The sequence below is a fragment of the Artibeus jamaicensis genome, unplaced genomic scaffold, assembly GCF_021234435.1.
Source record: "Artibeus jamaicensis isolate MK-2021 breed Jamaican fruit bat unplaced genomic scaffold, CSHL_Jam_final contig_477, whole genome shotgun sequence".
Classification (NCBI taxonomy): domain Eukaryota; kingdom Metazoa; phylum Chordata; class Mammalia; order Chiroptera; family Phyllostomidae; genus Artibeus; species Artibeus jamaicensis.
The window spans coordinates 4,326,859-4,339,177 of record NW_026521854.1 but is presented as its reverse complement, the minus strand read 5'-3'; the positions used below and the strand labels follow the sequence as shown (position 1 = coordinate 4,339,177).

The window sequence follows — 12,319 nt, the reverse complement described above, 5'->3', positions numbered from 1 at the left end:
CTCTAAAGATAAATTAATAAAATCTTTTTAAAAAATGGTTCCTATATATACATTTTATTCTGAAGTTACTAATACCTGTTGGGGTAATAAAGGGCCCTTGATTTACCCTTGCATCTGCTCATCTCTTATAACGTCTTATTTTCATGCACACGCAACTTTGCATTTTGTGCATTGGGGTCACGTCCTGCTCATTTCCCTTACAGGAGAGGATGAAGACCAGTATGAGCAGTTCATGCTGCCACTCACAGCAGCGTTTGAGGCCGTGGCCCAGATGTTTAGCACGAATACTTTCAATGAGCAAGAGGCAAAGGTGAGTCATTCACCCACTGATGGGTCAGCCTCTGGTTGAGGACGTTTTCTTACGGAGACTAGATAGCTAGCAGTGCAGAAAAGGGCTTGTTCATAAATTTTCCACTGGGTAGACAATCGTATTTTGTCTCCCGGACTCCCGGGATTTTGAAATAGAAGAGCCAGTATGGGTTTATGAACTTTATACTAAAGTGTGTTTCTAAGCAGCCTTTAGGATTTGTGTGTGTGTGTCTTAAGTTTTTAAATGTATGAGCATAAAGTTATATTATGTTTTTGCCTTGCCATGTTAATCTCTGTTGTGTGTCTAGTTTATGCTCCCTTTTCCTTTTTAATACTCTATTAGCTTCATTAGTCTTTTTTTTTACTTTGTTTTAGCGGTATTTTATTTGTTTTGTATTTCATTTATTTTTATTTTTATATATTTTCTTTGGGCAGTTATATTCTCTTCTAACTTCTTAACTTTTCAGTCCTTATTTCTTGTTGTAACTATGTAAGATCATAAATATGCTTCTAGGTATATCCAGAAGTTGTCTTTTTAATTGTGGTAAAAACACACGTGCACACACGGACTCTGGCTGGCTCACTCGGTTGTAGTGTCATCCCGTACACCAGCAGGTGCTGGGTGGAATTTCTGATTGGGGCACTTACCGGGTTGTGGCTTTGCTCCCTGGTCAGGGCGGCCAGTTGATGTTTCTCTCTCACATAGATGTGTGTCTGTTTGTCTGTCCCTCCCTCCCTCTCACCTTCTGTCTTTCTCTCTCTCTCCTCCCTTTCTCTCTAAAATTCAATAAACATGCCCTCAGATGAAGATTTTAAAAATATTTTTGAAAAGCCCACATAAAATTTACCATGTAACCATATTTAATTGTGTAGTTCAGTAGCGTTACGTTCACAAGTTTTGCTATCTAACATTTTCATTATCATTGTTTTTTGTATTTTCTAATTTCCATTAAAATTTCTTTGATACATGAGTCATTTAGAAGGGTTTATGAATTTCTGTATATATGTATGGAATGTTTTTAAAGATTCATTTATTTTTAGACAGAGGGAAAGGGAAGGAGAAAGAGAGGGAGAGAAACACCAATGTGTGGTTGCCTCTTGTGCACCCTCTACTGGTGACCTGGCCCACAACCCAGGCATGTGCCCTGACTGGGAGTCAAACCGCCAACCCTGCGGTTTGCAGGCTGGTATTCAATCCACTGAGCCACACCAATGAGGGCTGGAATTTTAAATTTGTTCTTAGTTACTGATGCCTGGCTCTCAAAATTGTCATTTTTAGATTTTGCTTTCCCCATCTTTTTACTTCATGTACATTTGTTCTCCTTACCTGTAGATCTCTATACCAAAACCAGAAGACACTGTGCTGTTAATATTTGCAGGAGGTTTTCATAGTGTTCATATGACAGCGAAGCTAAGTTTTAGAGCTACCAACTAACCAGGGGTATTGCCCCCCCCCCCAATGCCAGGTATTACTTGGCATTCTAAAATGCTAATTTTTCATCTTTAGAAAAGCCTTTTAGTTTTCTATATTCAAGTCAGTAGGGAAGTCAGAGAGCAGTACCACTTACTCCCCCTCTCTCTCCTCTTTATACCAGTGTTTTAGGGTCTATGATGAGTACCATTCAAAACTACATTAGTGTGGAACATACCAATAATGTAGGCTAGAGTGACAGCCAATGTCAAGGATAACTGAGGGATGTCAGCCTTTTTCCCCATTACGTTAGTTTCATACAGTACAGGTGAAGTTAATGAAAAGAACCATCATAGCCATAAACTACAACTGCTATCATATCTTTGTTACACCTCATGTAACATGTTTATAGATGAACCGTGTCTGAGACTTGAACGCGGAGCTCATGGTATAGGTTTAGGAATGGCACTGTTTGCTTAAGGCAGGATGTTAGTAGGAGTACAGACATTTTTAACAAAGGAGTCAGGATCCACAATGTGCTACCTCGTTGAGCCTACTGAGGACTGCTAGCTTTTACGAAGAGTCTTACTGCTGTTCAGGGCCCACCGAGAAAGGAAGCGTTGGTTTTGGAGTCTCGGTGGTGAGGCTTACCCCTGGCCTTTTTGCCACCTTGCAGCATGGCTTGCAGGCAAGTCACCTGACCTCTAGGCTTCAGTTTCTCTCTGAAAAGTATACTCTAGAACTTCTCAGCTCTAGGGTTCAGCCCTTCCGTCCTATTTCCAGGAACCGTGTGGCCTCCTCGGTCTTCCAGCAGGGTCTGCATTGGGCCTCAAGGCGCTGCAGGCACCTTCGCTCACTCGGTGTGACGCCAGGCCTTCGAGGGAACACGATTGTTCCACCTCTTCTTTTTTTCCTTTTTTCCCGACCTCTTGTTGTGTGATCTTTCTCCTTTCTCTACTTTTTGCATGATTTACCACATTAATGTCTTCAAACTTTGTCAGGCTCTGTTTTTGCCATAATGGGTCAGGGACTATCCCTTTTTTAATATAACCGGGTTCTAAAAATAACTTTCCAAGGGAAAAGATTTCACTCTCATGTAGAAGAGATCAATTACAAAAATTGGGAAGGGTTATTTGTTGAATGGTGGGAGGAAGAATTTGATTACAGGTATGTGAAGGCACCATTGGGTGGTTAGAAGTTTGCTTTTTCTTCAATTTTTAACATATTTTTACCTTCTGCCGCAGCGAACTCTAGTTGGCCTGGTAAGAGACCTGAGAGGGATAGCTTTTGCCTTCAATGCCAAGACCAGTTTCATGATGCTGTTTGAATGGATGTATCCTAACACGTATCACAGCTGCCCTTCACTGGTGTTTGAATGACGGGGTCCTTGGGGAAGCAAGCAGAGGGAGGAGTGGCAGGCAGAAAGGGTGGAGAGTGGCATGGGAGGCCGGCTGTACCGTAGCAGCCCGATGACGTGATGCCGTCTGCCCCGCTCACTGAGCTGGGGAAGTTTCCGGGCCACTTCCCAGTGTCTCTGAGTCACAGGCGGAAATGCCTGGAGCCCTCCCCCACTGCCAGCTGTTGCACGGGGACTTTGCTGCACTTAGGAAGGAGAGACATTTCAATCTGCTTTTAAAAAGACAGCTTTACTAGGAATTAGAAAGTCAAACCTTTCTTCATAATTTGACCAAATCATTTCAAATCTGAGTGCCTCCATTTTTCCAATAGTTATGTGACAGGAATGGCTTATCCCTATCATGCCATAAGTGATAAGAGAATAAATTACAGTATGAAACACATGTGCTCTTCAGAAGAAAGGCAGTATATAAATTACAACGTATTATTAGGTACCTATAACAGGTTAAAGGGCACACAATCATTCCAAGATTAGCAAGACAGGGAATTAGAGAACTATAATCAGACAGTTTATACTGGGCCAGAGCTGAGAAACTATTTTAAATTCTGTACCTTCCTGGATTCAGAATTCTTCCTTAGCTTTTTATTTACAGATACCCATCCTACATGCCAATTCTCCAGCGGGCAATTGAGCTGTGGTACCATGATCCAGCCTGTACCACACCTGTGCTCAAGCTGATGGCTGAATTAGTTCATAACAGGTAAGGAGGAAGGGCACAGCTGCCCTTTTGTCTGAATCAGCCCACAGACAGCTTTATCTAGTGTCGTGGGCAGATCATGGAAGATGGTTCACTGCTAAAGAGAGTCTCACATTGTACACTCTTACAAGAAGTGAGTTTGGCAACCAGGATTCTGATCTCTCTGCACACACACGAAAGTAGACCTTTGGTAATGATGCTGTGCTCCTCACCTTTCATAGAGGCAATTGAGAGTGGTTGGGGACACATTACAATGTCCTTTCTTAAGAAAGGTATTTAATAGGTAAATTATAGGTGGATTAGTAAAGATTTGCTTGAACACAAAGTAAGAACAGTTTCCAAAACACCAAATTGTTAAATTTGCCCAATGATTTAGGGATGGAGAAAAAGAAAAGTCAGTACTTTGACTTAACTAGAACTTCAGACCGAGATTTCTGCCTCTCACAGCACTTCTGAGAGAGTAGTTTTGGTGAGGAGTGGGCAGGACTCAAAAGAGGTTGTTTGTTCCCACGAGGCTTGTAGTCAGGAGTTGCTCATTTATAAAGTAGAGATTTGAGAACATCTCTTTGCTAGGCAGTTTCCTAAGCTATTGTGCAGGACAAAACCTCTGCCCTCTTAGACGTCACATTGTGGGAGGGCAACAGACAGAAAACAAGTGTGGACAGTCATTTCAGACAGTGGAAAGCGGTAGGGAAAAATAATGCACTAAAACAGGGATCGAAGGAGAGCAGGGTCAGAGAAGGTGATGCTTAATCTGGTGTCTGAGTGACGAGAAAGAATCTCTGCCCTGCAGAGAGAGGGCAAGGAGCATCCTAAACAGCAAACACAACTGCCATAGTGCTGCTGTGGGATGAGCTTGCTGGCACCGGAGGGAGCGTGGTGCACAGGGGGCCTGGCCGGCAGAGACACCGCAGTAGTGAGGAATAGGCGTGTGCTCTCAGTGCAGCTGGAAGCTGCTGAAGTGCTCGAATTAAAGTAGTCTCATTTACATTATGTAACGGTGCCATTCTAGCTGTCACACGAAGAATGGGACTATAGGGGGCAGGAGTGGAAACAGGGGACCATAGAGGGAGTGGAAGGAAGTATTCAGGGCAAATTGTAGAGCTAGATCCCAATGGAGTCAGCGTCAGGAGGGAAGGGAAGAACACCTAGATTCCCGGAAGCTCATTAAAAGGCAGAGCGAATCAAACCAGAGTTGCTCTGGTCTAGGGCACAGTCAGGAACTAAAATCTCAGGCCAGTTTTAAATGTTTGCCTCCCTTGCCTGACTTGTGGTGCAGCATTCCCAATCCCTTTGCATCTTCTTGCCCTGTAAAGTGGTAAGGAGGCGCGTCCCTGCCCTCAGCTGCTGCTGAAGCTAAGGTAAGTGCAGATTAATGTCTAAAGACTGAATTAGTATTACCAAGAAGTGACAGTGTTAGAAGCTCTACTTTTCATCAAACAAAACTAAGAGTTTTAAAACAGTAATTTTATCTGCTGCCTCATTTTTGTTGTTGTTTTCTTTTAATGTTTTCAATTTGAGCCATAGAACTTAAATCTAGCATGTCAGCCTTTAAGATATAAGCTATATCACCAGTTAAATATCTTTGATTAGCTTGGTTATTTCACATTAGGGTAGGTAATCTGCACATCTTAGTGCAAAAAGAATCACCCGAGGTACTCAGCTGAGAGCCTGGAGTATCCCAGTCTTCTGACATCATACCTCTGACTTTCCTTCTGTGTTCCCTGCTCAGATCCCAGCGACTCCAGTTTGATGTCTCTTCCCCCAATGGCATTTTACTCTTCAGAGAGACTAGCAAGATGATAACAATGTATGGTAAGTGCTTCAGAGGAGCACAGCCCTGGAAGTGAATTGCACCTTCATCACCACACGTTATGCAGTGGGGGTCTGGGGCTAGCCAACTCAGGTGGCAGCAGGACAGCACTGCAAGGCATGCTGGGTTGTTCATATGTTTATATTATAGTACCAACTGGCACTAAGAGCCTTTGGAGTAGGAGAGTTGAGTCGGTATGTAAACTATCTACTGTAATGTGGTTAAATAAATATATTTATCACATGTCTACTCAGGCAATCGCATCCTGACACTAGGAGAGGTCCCAAAGGATCAGGTTTATGCACTGAAGCTCAAGGGCATTTCCATCTGCTTCTCCATGCTGAAGGCTGCTCTCAGTGGGAGTTATGTCAACTTTGGAGTCTTCCGTCTCTATGGAGACGATGCCCTGGACAATGCTCTCCAGACCTTCATCAAGCTGCTCCTCTCTATTCCCCACAGTGACCTCCTGGTGAGACTTAAGCTTCATTGACAGTCCTTGACCCCTCCTGTTCAGGCTTTCTTGGCCTGAGACCATGATTGAACAGTTCTCTAGAGAACTGTAACCTAGCTCCAACTAGGTCTTTTGTTTTCCCATGTGAAGGGAACTGAGCTCTTCTATTTAAGATCTTGCTCCCTGCATGCTGAGGTTCACAGCATCTAAGCTAACATTTGTTTTCCTGTTCTCCCACAGGACTACCCCAAGCTCAGCCAGTCTTACTATTCACTACTGGAAGTCCTGACGCAGGACCACATGAACTTTATTGCAAGCCTGGAACCTCATGTCATCATGTATATTCTCTCTTCCATATCTGAAGGACTCACTGCACTTGGTAAGCACCTGGGTTGGCGGGGGGGGGAGTTACCACTTGACTACACAAAAAAGGAGAGAATCTTGCTCCAGTATCCAAAGGATTACTGCTTTAGGGAGTTGGTCCTACCAACAGAGCACGCTCTGGTTACCTTCTCACCCAGCATATCCTTACTGATCACCTTCTAAGGACCAGGCATGTGCTGGGCACTGAGGATACAGTGATTAATAACACAGAGTCCTTGTCCTTCAGGAGCTTTTTATCTGTGGATGAAACAGACACCTGCCTCTTCGATTACCCAGGATAGCAGGGTGTGTGTGAAGTGCTGAGGGGGGTCAGGGAAGGCAGACAGAAGAGTCGGTGTCAAATGTACAAGAAAGGCTGCAGCGGTCTTACCAGGTTAGGGGCGGTGGGGCTTCTTAGCAGCAAGAACCACAAGTACTAGCACCTAGAGGTGAGAAAAATCCAGAAATCCAGGTGGCTGCACACCGTGCAGAAGAGAATGAAAAGGAATGAAGCTGGAGCAAGAAAGAGGCAGGGGCAAACTTGGAGATCACAAGGGGTCTCTTCAGCCGTGTTGGAGTATGTGGAGTCTGTTCTGAGGCAGTAGAAGCTATGAGAGAGCTTTACACAGCTAGACCAGATGTTTTCCATCCTGCTCTAGTCGGTTCCTGTCTGTCGTCTTGTCCTCAGGATGCCTTCCAGCCACCTTAGTATGTGTTCAGAGAATAAAATACACTTTTACATTGGGCTGAGCACAACATAAATAGGAGGATTAAATCAACTGCAAAGTAGTCCTGATACACTGCAAGTGCGCAGAGTGGCTTTTGGGCTGTCTGCCCTGGGGAGTTCCCTACACCGCTGTGCACTCCTTTGCTGCACATCTACCTCAGCTGGTGTACAGCCATGTCTAGGGCAGCTTGGGAAGGCTGCTTCATTGCTTCTGGAAAATAGAAGGCCCTCTGCACCAACAGGAGCAGAATGGTTTCCTCTTTTACAGGTTCGTCCCTTAGTCCTCTGTCCTGAGCATCACCAAGTCAGAGCTCTGTCCACAGGCTGCACTGCAGTGTCATCCTTGTGAACTGCATGGATGAGTCTGCAGTCCCCACTGGTACACTTCCCCAAGACACCTGAGAGACAACAGCCCGGCACCCACCCTGGCTGGTGTCGGTGTTGATAGGCTGCAGTAAGCTGGGTTCGTTGGCACCCCCCAGGTAGTCAGAGGATAGGCTCACTGCTCCCACTTCTTGGATTCTGCTCACAGCCCTTGCAATTACTAGCAGTGGGATCTTGAGGCAAGTCACATAACCTGTCCAAACTTTGGTTTACTCCTTTGTAAAATGGAAAGTCTATCTCCTGGAGTCCTCAAGCGAATAAATCAGAGATAATATCTGCGAAGTCCTCAGCACAATGTCTGGTACAGTAGGAGTACTTGCTACATGTGAACTATTTGTACTTTGTATGAAGCAGAAAACATACATCTATACTACATTGTTATCACACACTCACTTTCAAACTTAGACTGTGACCTGTATTAAGGGTTAGAGATTAACAGAAAGCATCCCAAGCAGTGACCTTGGCTGAACTGGTCACAGTACAGTCTGACCAGGCACCTCTGGGACCTCAGCCAAGGGCAGTCGTGTTTGCCCAAGTCACTAGCAGCAGCTCAGTGTCCCTGCTTTCTCCCGCCCCTCCCTTTTCTCTTCTAGACACCATGGTGTGCACGGGCTGCTGCTCCTGCCTGGACCACATTGTGACGTACCTCTTCAAGCAGCTGTCACGTAGCACCAAGAAGAGGACAACACCCTTGAACCAGGAGAGTGACCGCTTCCTGCATATAATGCAGCAGCATCCGGAAATGATCCAGCAGGTGAGGAACCTGAGGGTTAGCAGGCAGCGGTGGTGCTTCACAGGGGAAGAACCTTTCTCTCTTTTTCCCTTTTTTTTTGGAAGAACCTCTCTCCAGGAGACAGGAAGCCAAGCAACACAGTGAGTCTGACTCATATCTCACCAGACTAATGCTGCCCAGGAGAAGTTTATTCTTAAAATGGCAGTGGATTTGGGGTGTGTTGAATAATCACTTGGTACAGAAACTCTGAGTGTCACAACAGCCCCTGGCTTCAGGCCTGGCCCGTGAACACTGTCCTCCTTCCATGACAATGACATTGCTCCCCCTTGGCTGTCAGTGGAGCACAGGCTAGCAGTGTCCAGCCGTAAAACTTGTTACCCCCATAACTCGTCTTTGTCTGCATTACTTGCCAAGGAAACAGGGAAGTTGTTCACGTTCCCATCATGGCCCCAAAATGGTACAAAGCTGTCTCCTCTGAGATTAGTGCAAGGGGCTGTAGTGCAAAGTGAGTTTGCACTGTAATCTTTGGCTCGACCAATCCCATCTCCCACAAATCAAGATGAACTAGGAAAGTCCATCTTAAAATGAATTCTCAAACCAATTTAAAGAACAGGAAGGGAAATGTCTTAAAAGAAAATATACCTTGTAATAGAAAATTACAGTGAGGCTACACAAAATATTTATCTGGTTTACCCTAGACAGAAAAGGCTTCCGCCCTAATAAACTCCTCTGTCTGGGATCTGTAATTCTGTCTTGGGTAGCCACCACTAGATCACTGCCTCAGATTCTCCGTTTCCAGATGCTGTCGACGGTGCTGAACATCATCATCTTTGAAGACTGCAGGAACCAGTGGTCTATGTCTCGACCCCTGCTTGGCTTAATACTACTTAATGAAAAGGTAAGCCAGGCCCCGACGCCCGGAGCCAGAAGCAGGGGTGGGTGCGCATTTTCCAGGAGAACACTGTGAGAAACACACCAACATCCCACAGTGAGAGGGGAAATGGCCCGTCTTTCTAAGCACATCCTACTCATGCTTTGAACATGTAATCACTTACCCGTTAGAAGTCAGCGCATGTGGCCTGTCAGACAAAGGTAAAGCATGAGGAAGTGTTACAAGGACAGAATGTACCTGGAGATCAAAGCACCTGCGACCCAAGTTCTAGTTCTGATACTTAGAGTGTTCACAAAGTTTAAGTTCTTGATGTTTGTGAGATACAGATATTGTACATGATCTTGCTTGTTTGAGTTTTAAAAATAAAGGTAACCCAGTTTTAGTACATAGTCCATTCTTATGGGAGAAGAGCATTCCCTCTGCCCTTTGATGAAGGGATGCAAATGATGAAGGGCTAATCCGCCTTTCCCCATCTTCTTTCCTCACCCTGTGCCGCTCCTGGACCCGCAGTATTTTTCCGACCTAAGGAACAGTATCGTGAACAGCCAGCCTCCAGAGAAGCAGCAGGCTATGCATCTGTGTTTCGAAAACCTGATGGAAGGCATAGAGCGCAATCTCCTAACGAAAAACAGAGACAGGTGAGTACAGAGGGCCCTGCCGATGCATCCGAGGAAATTGTATTTTAGGCCATTGACACAAGGGGGACCCCTCATCTTTCCGAGACTGTGAGCAGTGCTGTCTAATAGGACAGGAGGCCCCATCAGTAACTGTACATTGTCTCGTAGTCACGTTCAAAAAAGGTAAAAAGAAACAAGCAATATTTTTATGTAACCCATTGTACCAAAAATATTATCAGTGTGATCAATATTTAAAAATTGAGAACTGTAACATTCCTTTTATTAAGTTTAAGATCCTGTGTATTTTATACTTATCATGATATCTAAATTCAGATGCTTAATTATTTTATTTATATTTAGATTTCATAAAAGTTATATATATTCTTACAAGTTCTCCAGTAACTGAATTAAATAACAGATTTTTTCTCAATTAATTTTTAAATTTTACTTGAATTTAAAATATAGCATTTTAATTTAAAATTAATGAAGGTGTGATTGGGGGACTGAATTTTGGTTTCATTTCCTTTGAATCACTTCCTCGGTTACATGGCCTAACCCATGTGCCCAGTAGCCAGTTCTCTAGCATGTGGCTCTCGGCATTAAGAAATCGGGTAGCTTTGTCTTCTTCCTTTGTGAAGGTTACTTCCCACCTCTGTCAGTGAACTTCCCTTCTGTGCTGCCATGAACCCAAGGTGGCCCTCAGCCTCAGGTTTGACCAGCCATGAAGTGACAAGTAGAAGGGGTCACAAAACTAGCCCAACTTTCCCTTAGTCTGAAGACTGATAATTTACTGACCTTAGAAACAACCCATCAGTTCCTATGTCCTGCCTCTCAGCAGCCGTCTGTCTGCTAGAAGTGTTTCAGGCAAAACCTTTCCCTTTCATTCTATTCGCCCAACCTACATGCTTCCTCTCTTAGGTTCACCCAGAACCTGTCAGCATTTCGTCGAGAAGTCAACGATTCGATGAAGAATTCCACTTACGGCGTGAATAGCAATGATATGATGAGCTGACACCTCCTTGGACTCTACCTGTACAGAGCAGCGCCCTTTTGGTCTGGCCCAGAGGGGCGAACAATTACAGGGGAGAGGGCCTGGCTGACCCTGGCTCCCTCCTCCAGGGCTGTAGGGGAAGTGGCAAAGGTCAACTCGCGGTTTTCCCCAGGGAATATGGGTGTGAGTACACTCACTAGGGGGCAGGGCACTGCTGGTTCTTGGGGTTGGGGTGGGAAGGGTGGTGGGAGGAGACAGGCAAATGTGAGACTCCAGCCCCCTCTCTTGGGGCCACCCAAAGGCGGAGAACCCCCAGTGTCCTGTCACAACCTGCCTTGTAAAAACATGTACATTTTTTCATAACATTTTGAACAAGGTTTATATTGACTCAAGTTTAAAAAAACAGTGTGACTGAAAAATTTTTACAGAGTCTAGTGCACCAATGCTGATCTGATGTGAGGGGTTGTGTATGCGAGTGAGGAAAAAATGTGTATTCTGGTGGCCTGAAGCTTTACTGGACGAGGATGTGTGAACGTGCAGAGATATATTTAGTGACACAGTGTAGAGAGGCAAAGAAAAGAAGTAAAAATTCCAAATGTATATTTTTTCTTATTGCCTTTTCCTTGCCCCCCAAATCATCACTTCCTGTTACTGTATTACCCTTGTTATTAGGAACTCTAAGCCATGCGGAGCACCGGCCCTCCCCCTCAACCACAGGTGCTGCCCCAGGCCCCTCGGCCTCGTGCAGCGACACGACTCCAGCTAAAAGTGTTTGGTGTGCTTAGCGTCATCCTCCTCCCCTTTTTGCTTACCCTCCTCCTCAGACAGATGCCTCTTGCTTTTAAAAGTGGGTGTAAGTCTGTGCTTTAGGTTCTTCGTCTCCGTAAAGGTAGAGACCAGAGAGAAGGGATCGAGCCCGTCGCTCTCCTGTGGAGCGATGTGGATGAGTCCGCCAGAGGCCCAGCTGCGTGTGGCCAATAACGTCTAGTCTTCCCCAGCCCTTGAGGCATGTGTGTGGATGTGCGCGTGTGGATATTTATATATGTACCCTGCACTCGTGAATGTGTGGACTGGAGGAAGCTGCTACAGCGGAGGGGTTCTTAATAACAAGGTCTGCCTGGCATGAAGTATTTAACATTCTCCCATCCCCTTAAAAATATACATTTTTATAAAATGAAACCATAATAAATGTTTTGAATATTTAAAAAATTAACCTACAGAGGAAAATTAATGGAGAAAGCTATTTGCCTTGTACTTTTCCCACAATTGTTGCTGCTAGTTGTACGCATCTCTAGTTCAGCTCTTGCCCATGGGACACTCATCAATTAGGTTTTATTTGTATTTCTCTCCTCTACCCCCACAAACAAACCTACTAATTTTTTCTTCCTTCTCCTCTGGCGACTGTGTGGTGAATCCTTTCTCGCGTGATCAGGTTGCGGATAGACTTGTAAGGGTGTTTGCTGCCTACAGTGTAAGCATTGTGACCGCCAATAAACTTCAATGGTTTCTACTGA

At 44.8% G+C, this 12,319-nt stretch overlaps 1 protein-coding gene across 1 annotated transcript in view; it reads left to right on the top strand.

Moving 5' to 3' along the window:
* Positions 1-12,319, top strand: part of XPO7 (exportin 7) — a 54,065-nt gene extending 41,746 nt beyond the window's left edge. The window contains exons 19-28 of the mRNA XM_053668118.1: positions 204-310; positions 2,965-3,053; positions 3,730-3,837; positions 5,567-5,649; positions 5,902-6,116; positions 6,339-6,477; positions 8,166-8,326; positions 9,105-9,203; positions 9,708-9,835; positions 10,733-12,319. Coding sequence (XP_053524093.1) covers positions 204-310; positions 2,965-3,053; positions 3,730-3,837; positions 5,567-5,649; positions 5,902-6,116; positions 6,339-6,477; positions 8,166-8,326; positions 9,105-9,203; positions 9,708-9,835; positions 10,733-10,826 — 1,223 coding nt within the window. The 3' untranslated portion in view covers positions 10,827-12,319. The remainder of the gene's footprint in view (positions 1-203; positions 311-2,964; positions 3,054-3,729; positions 3,838-5,566; positions 5,650-5,901; positions 6,117-6,338; positions 6,478-8,165; positions 8,327-9,104; positions 9,204-9,707; positions 9,836-10,732) is intronic.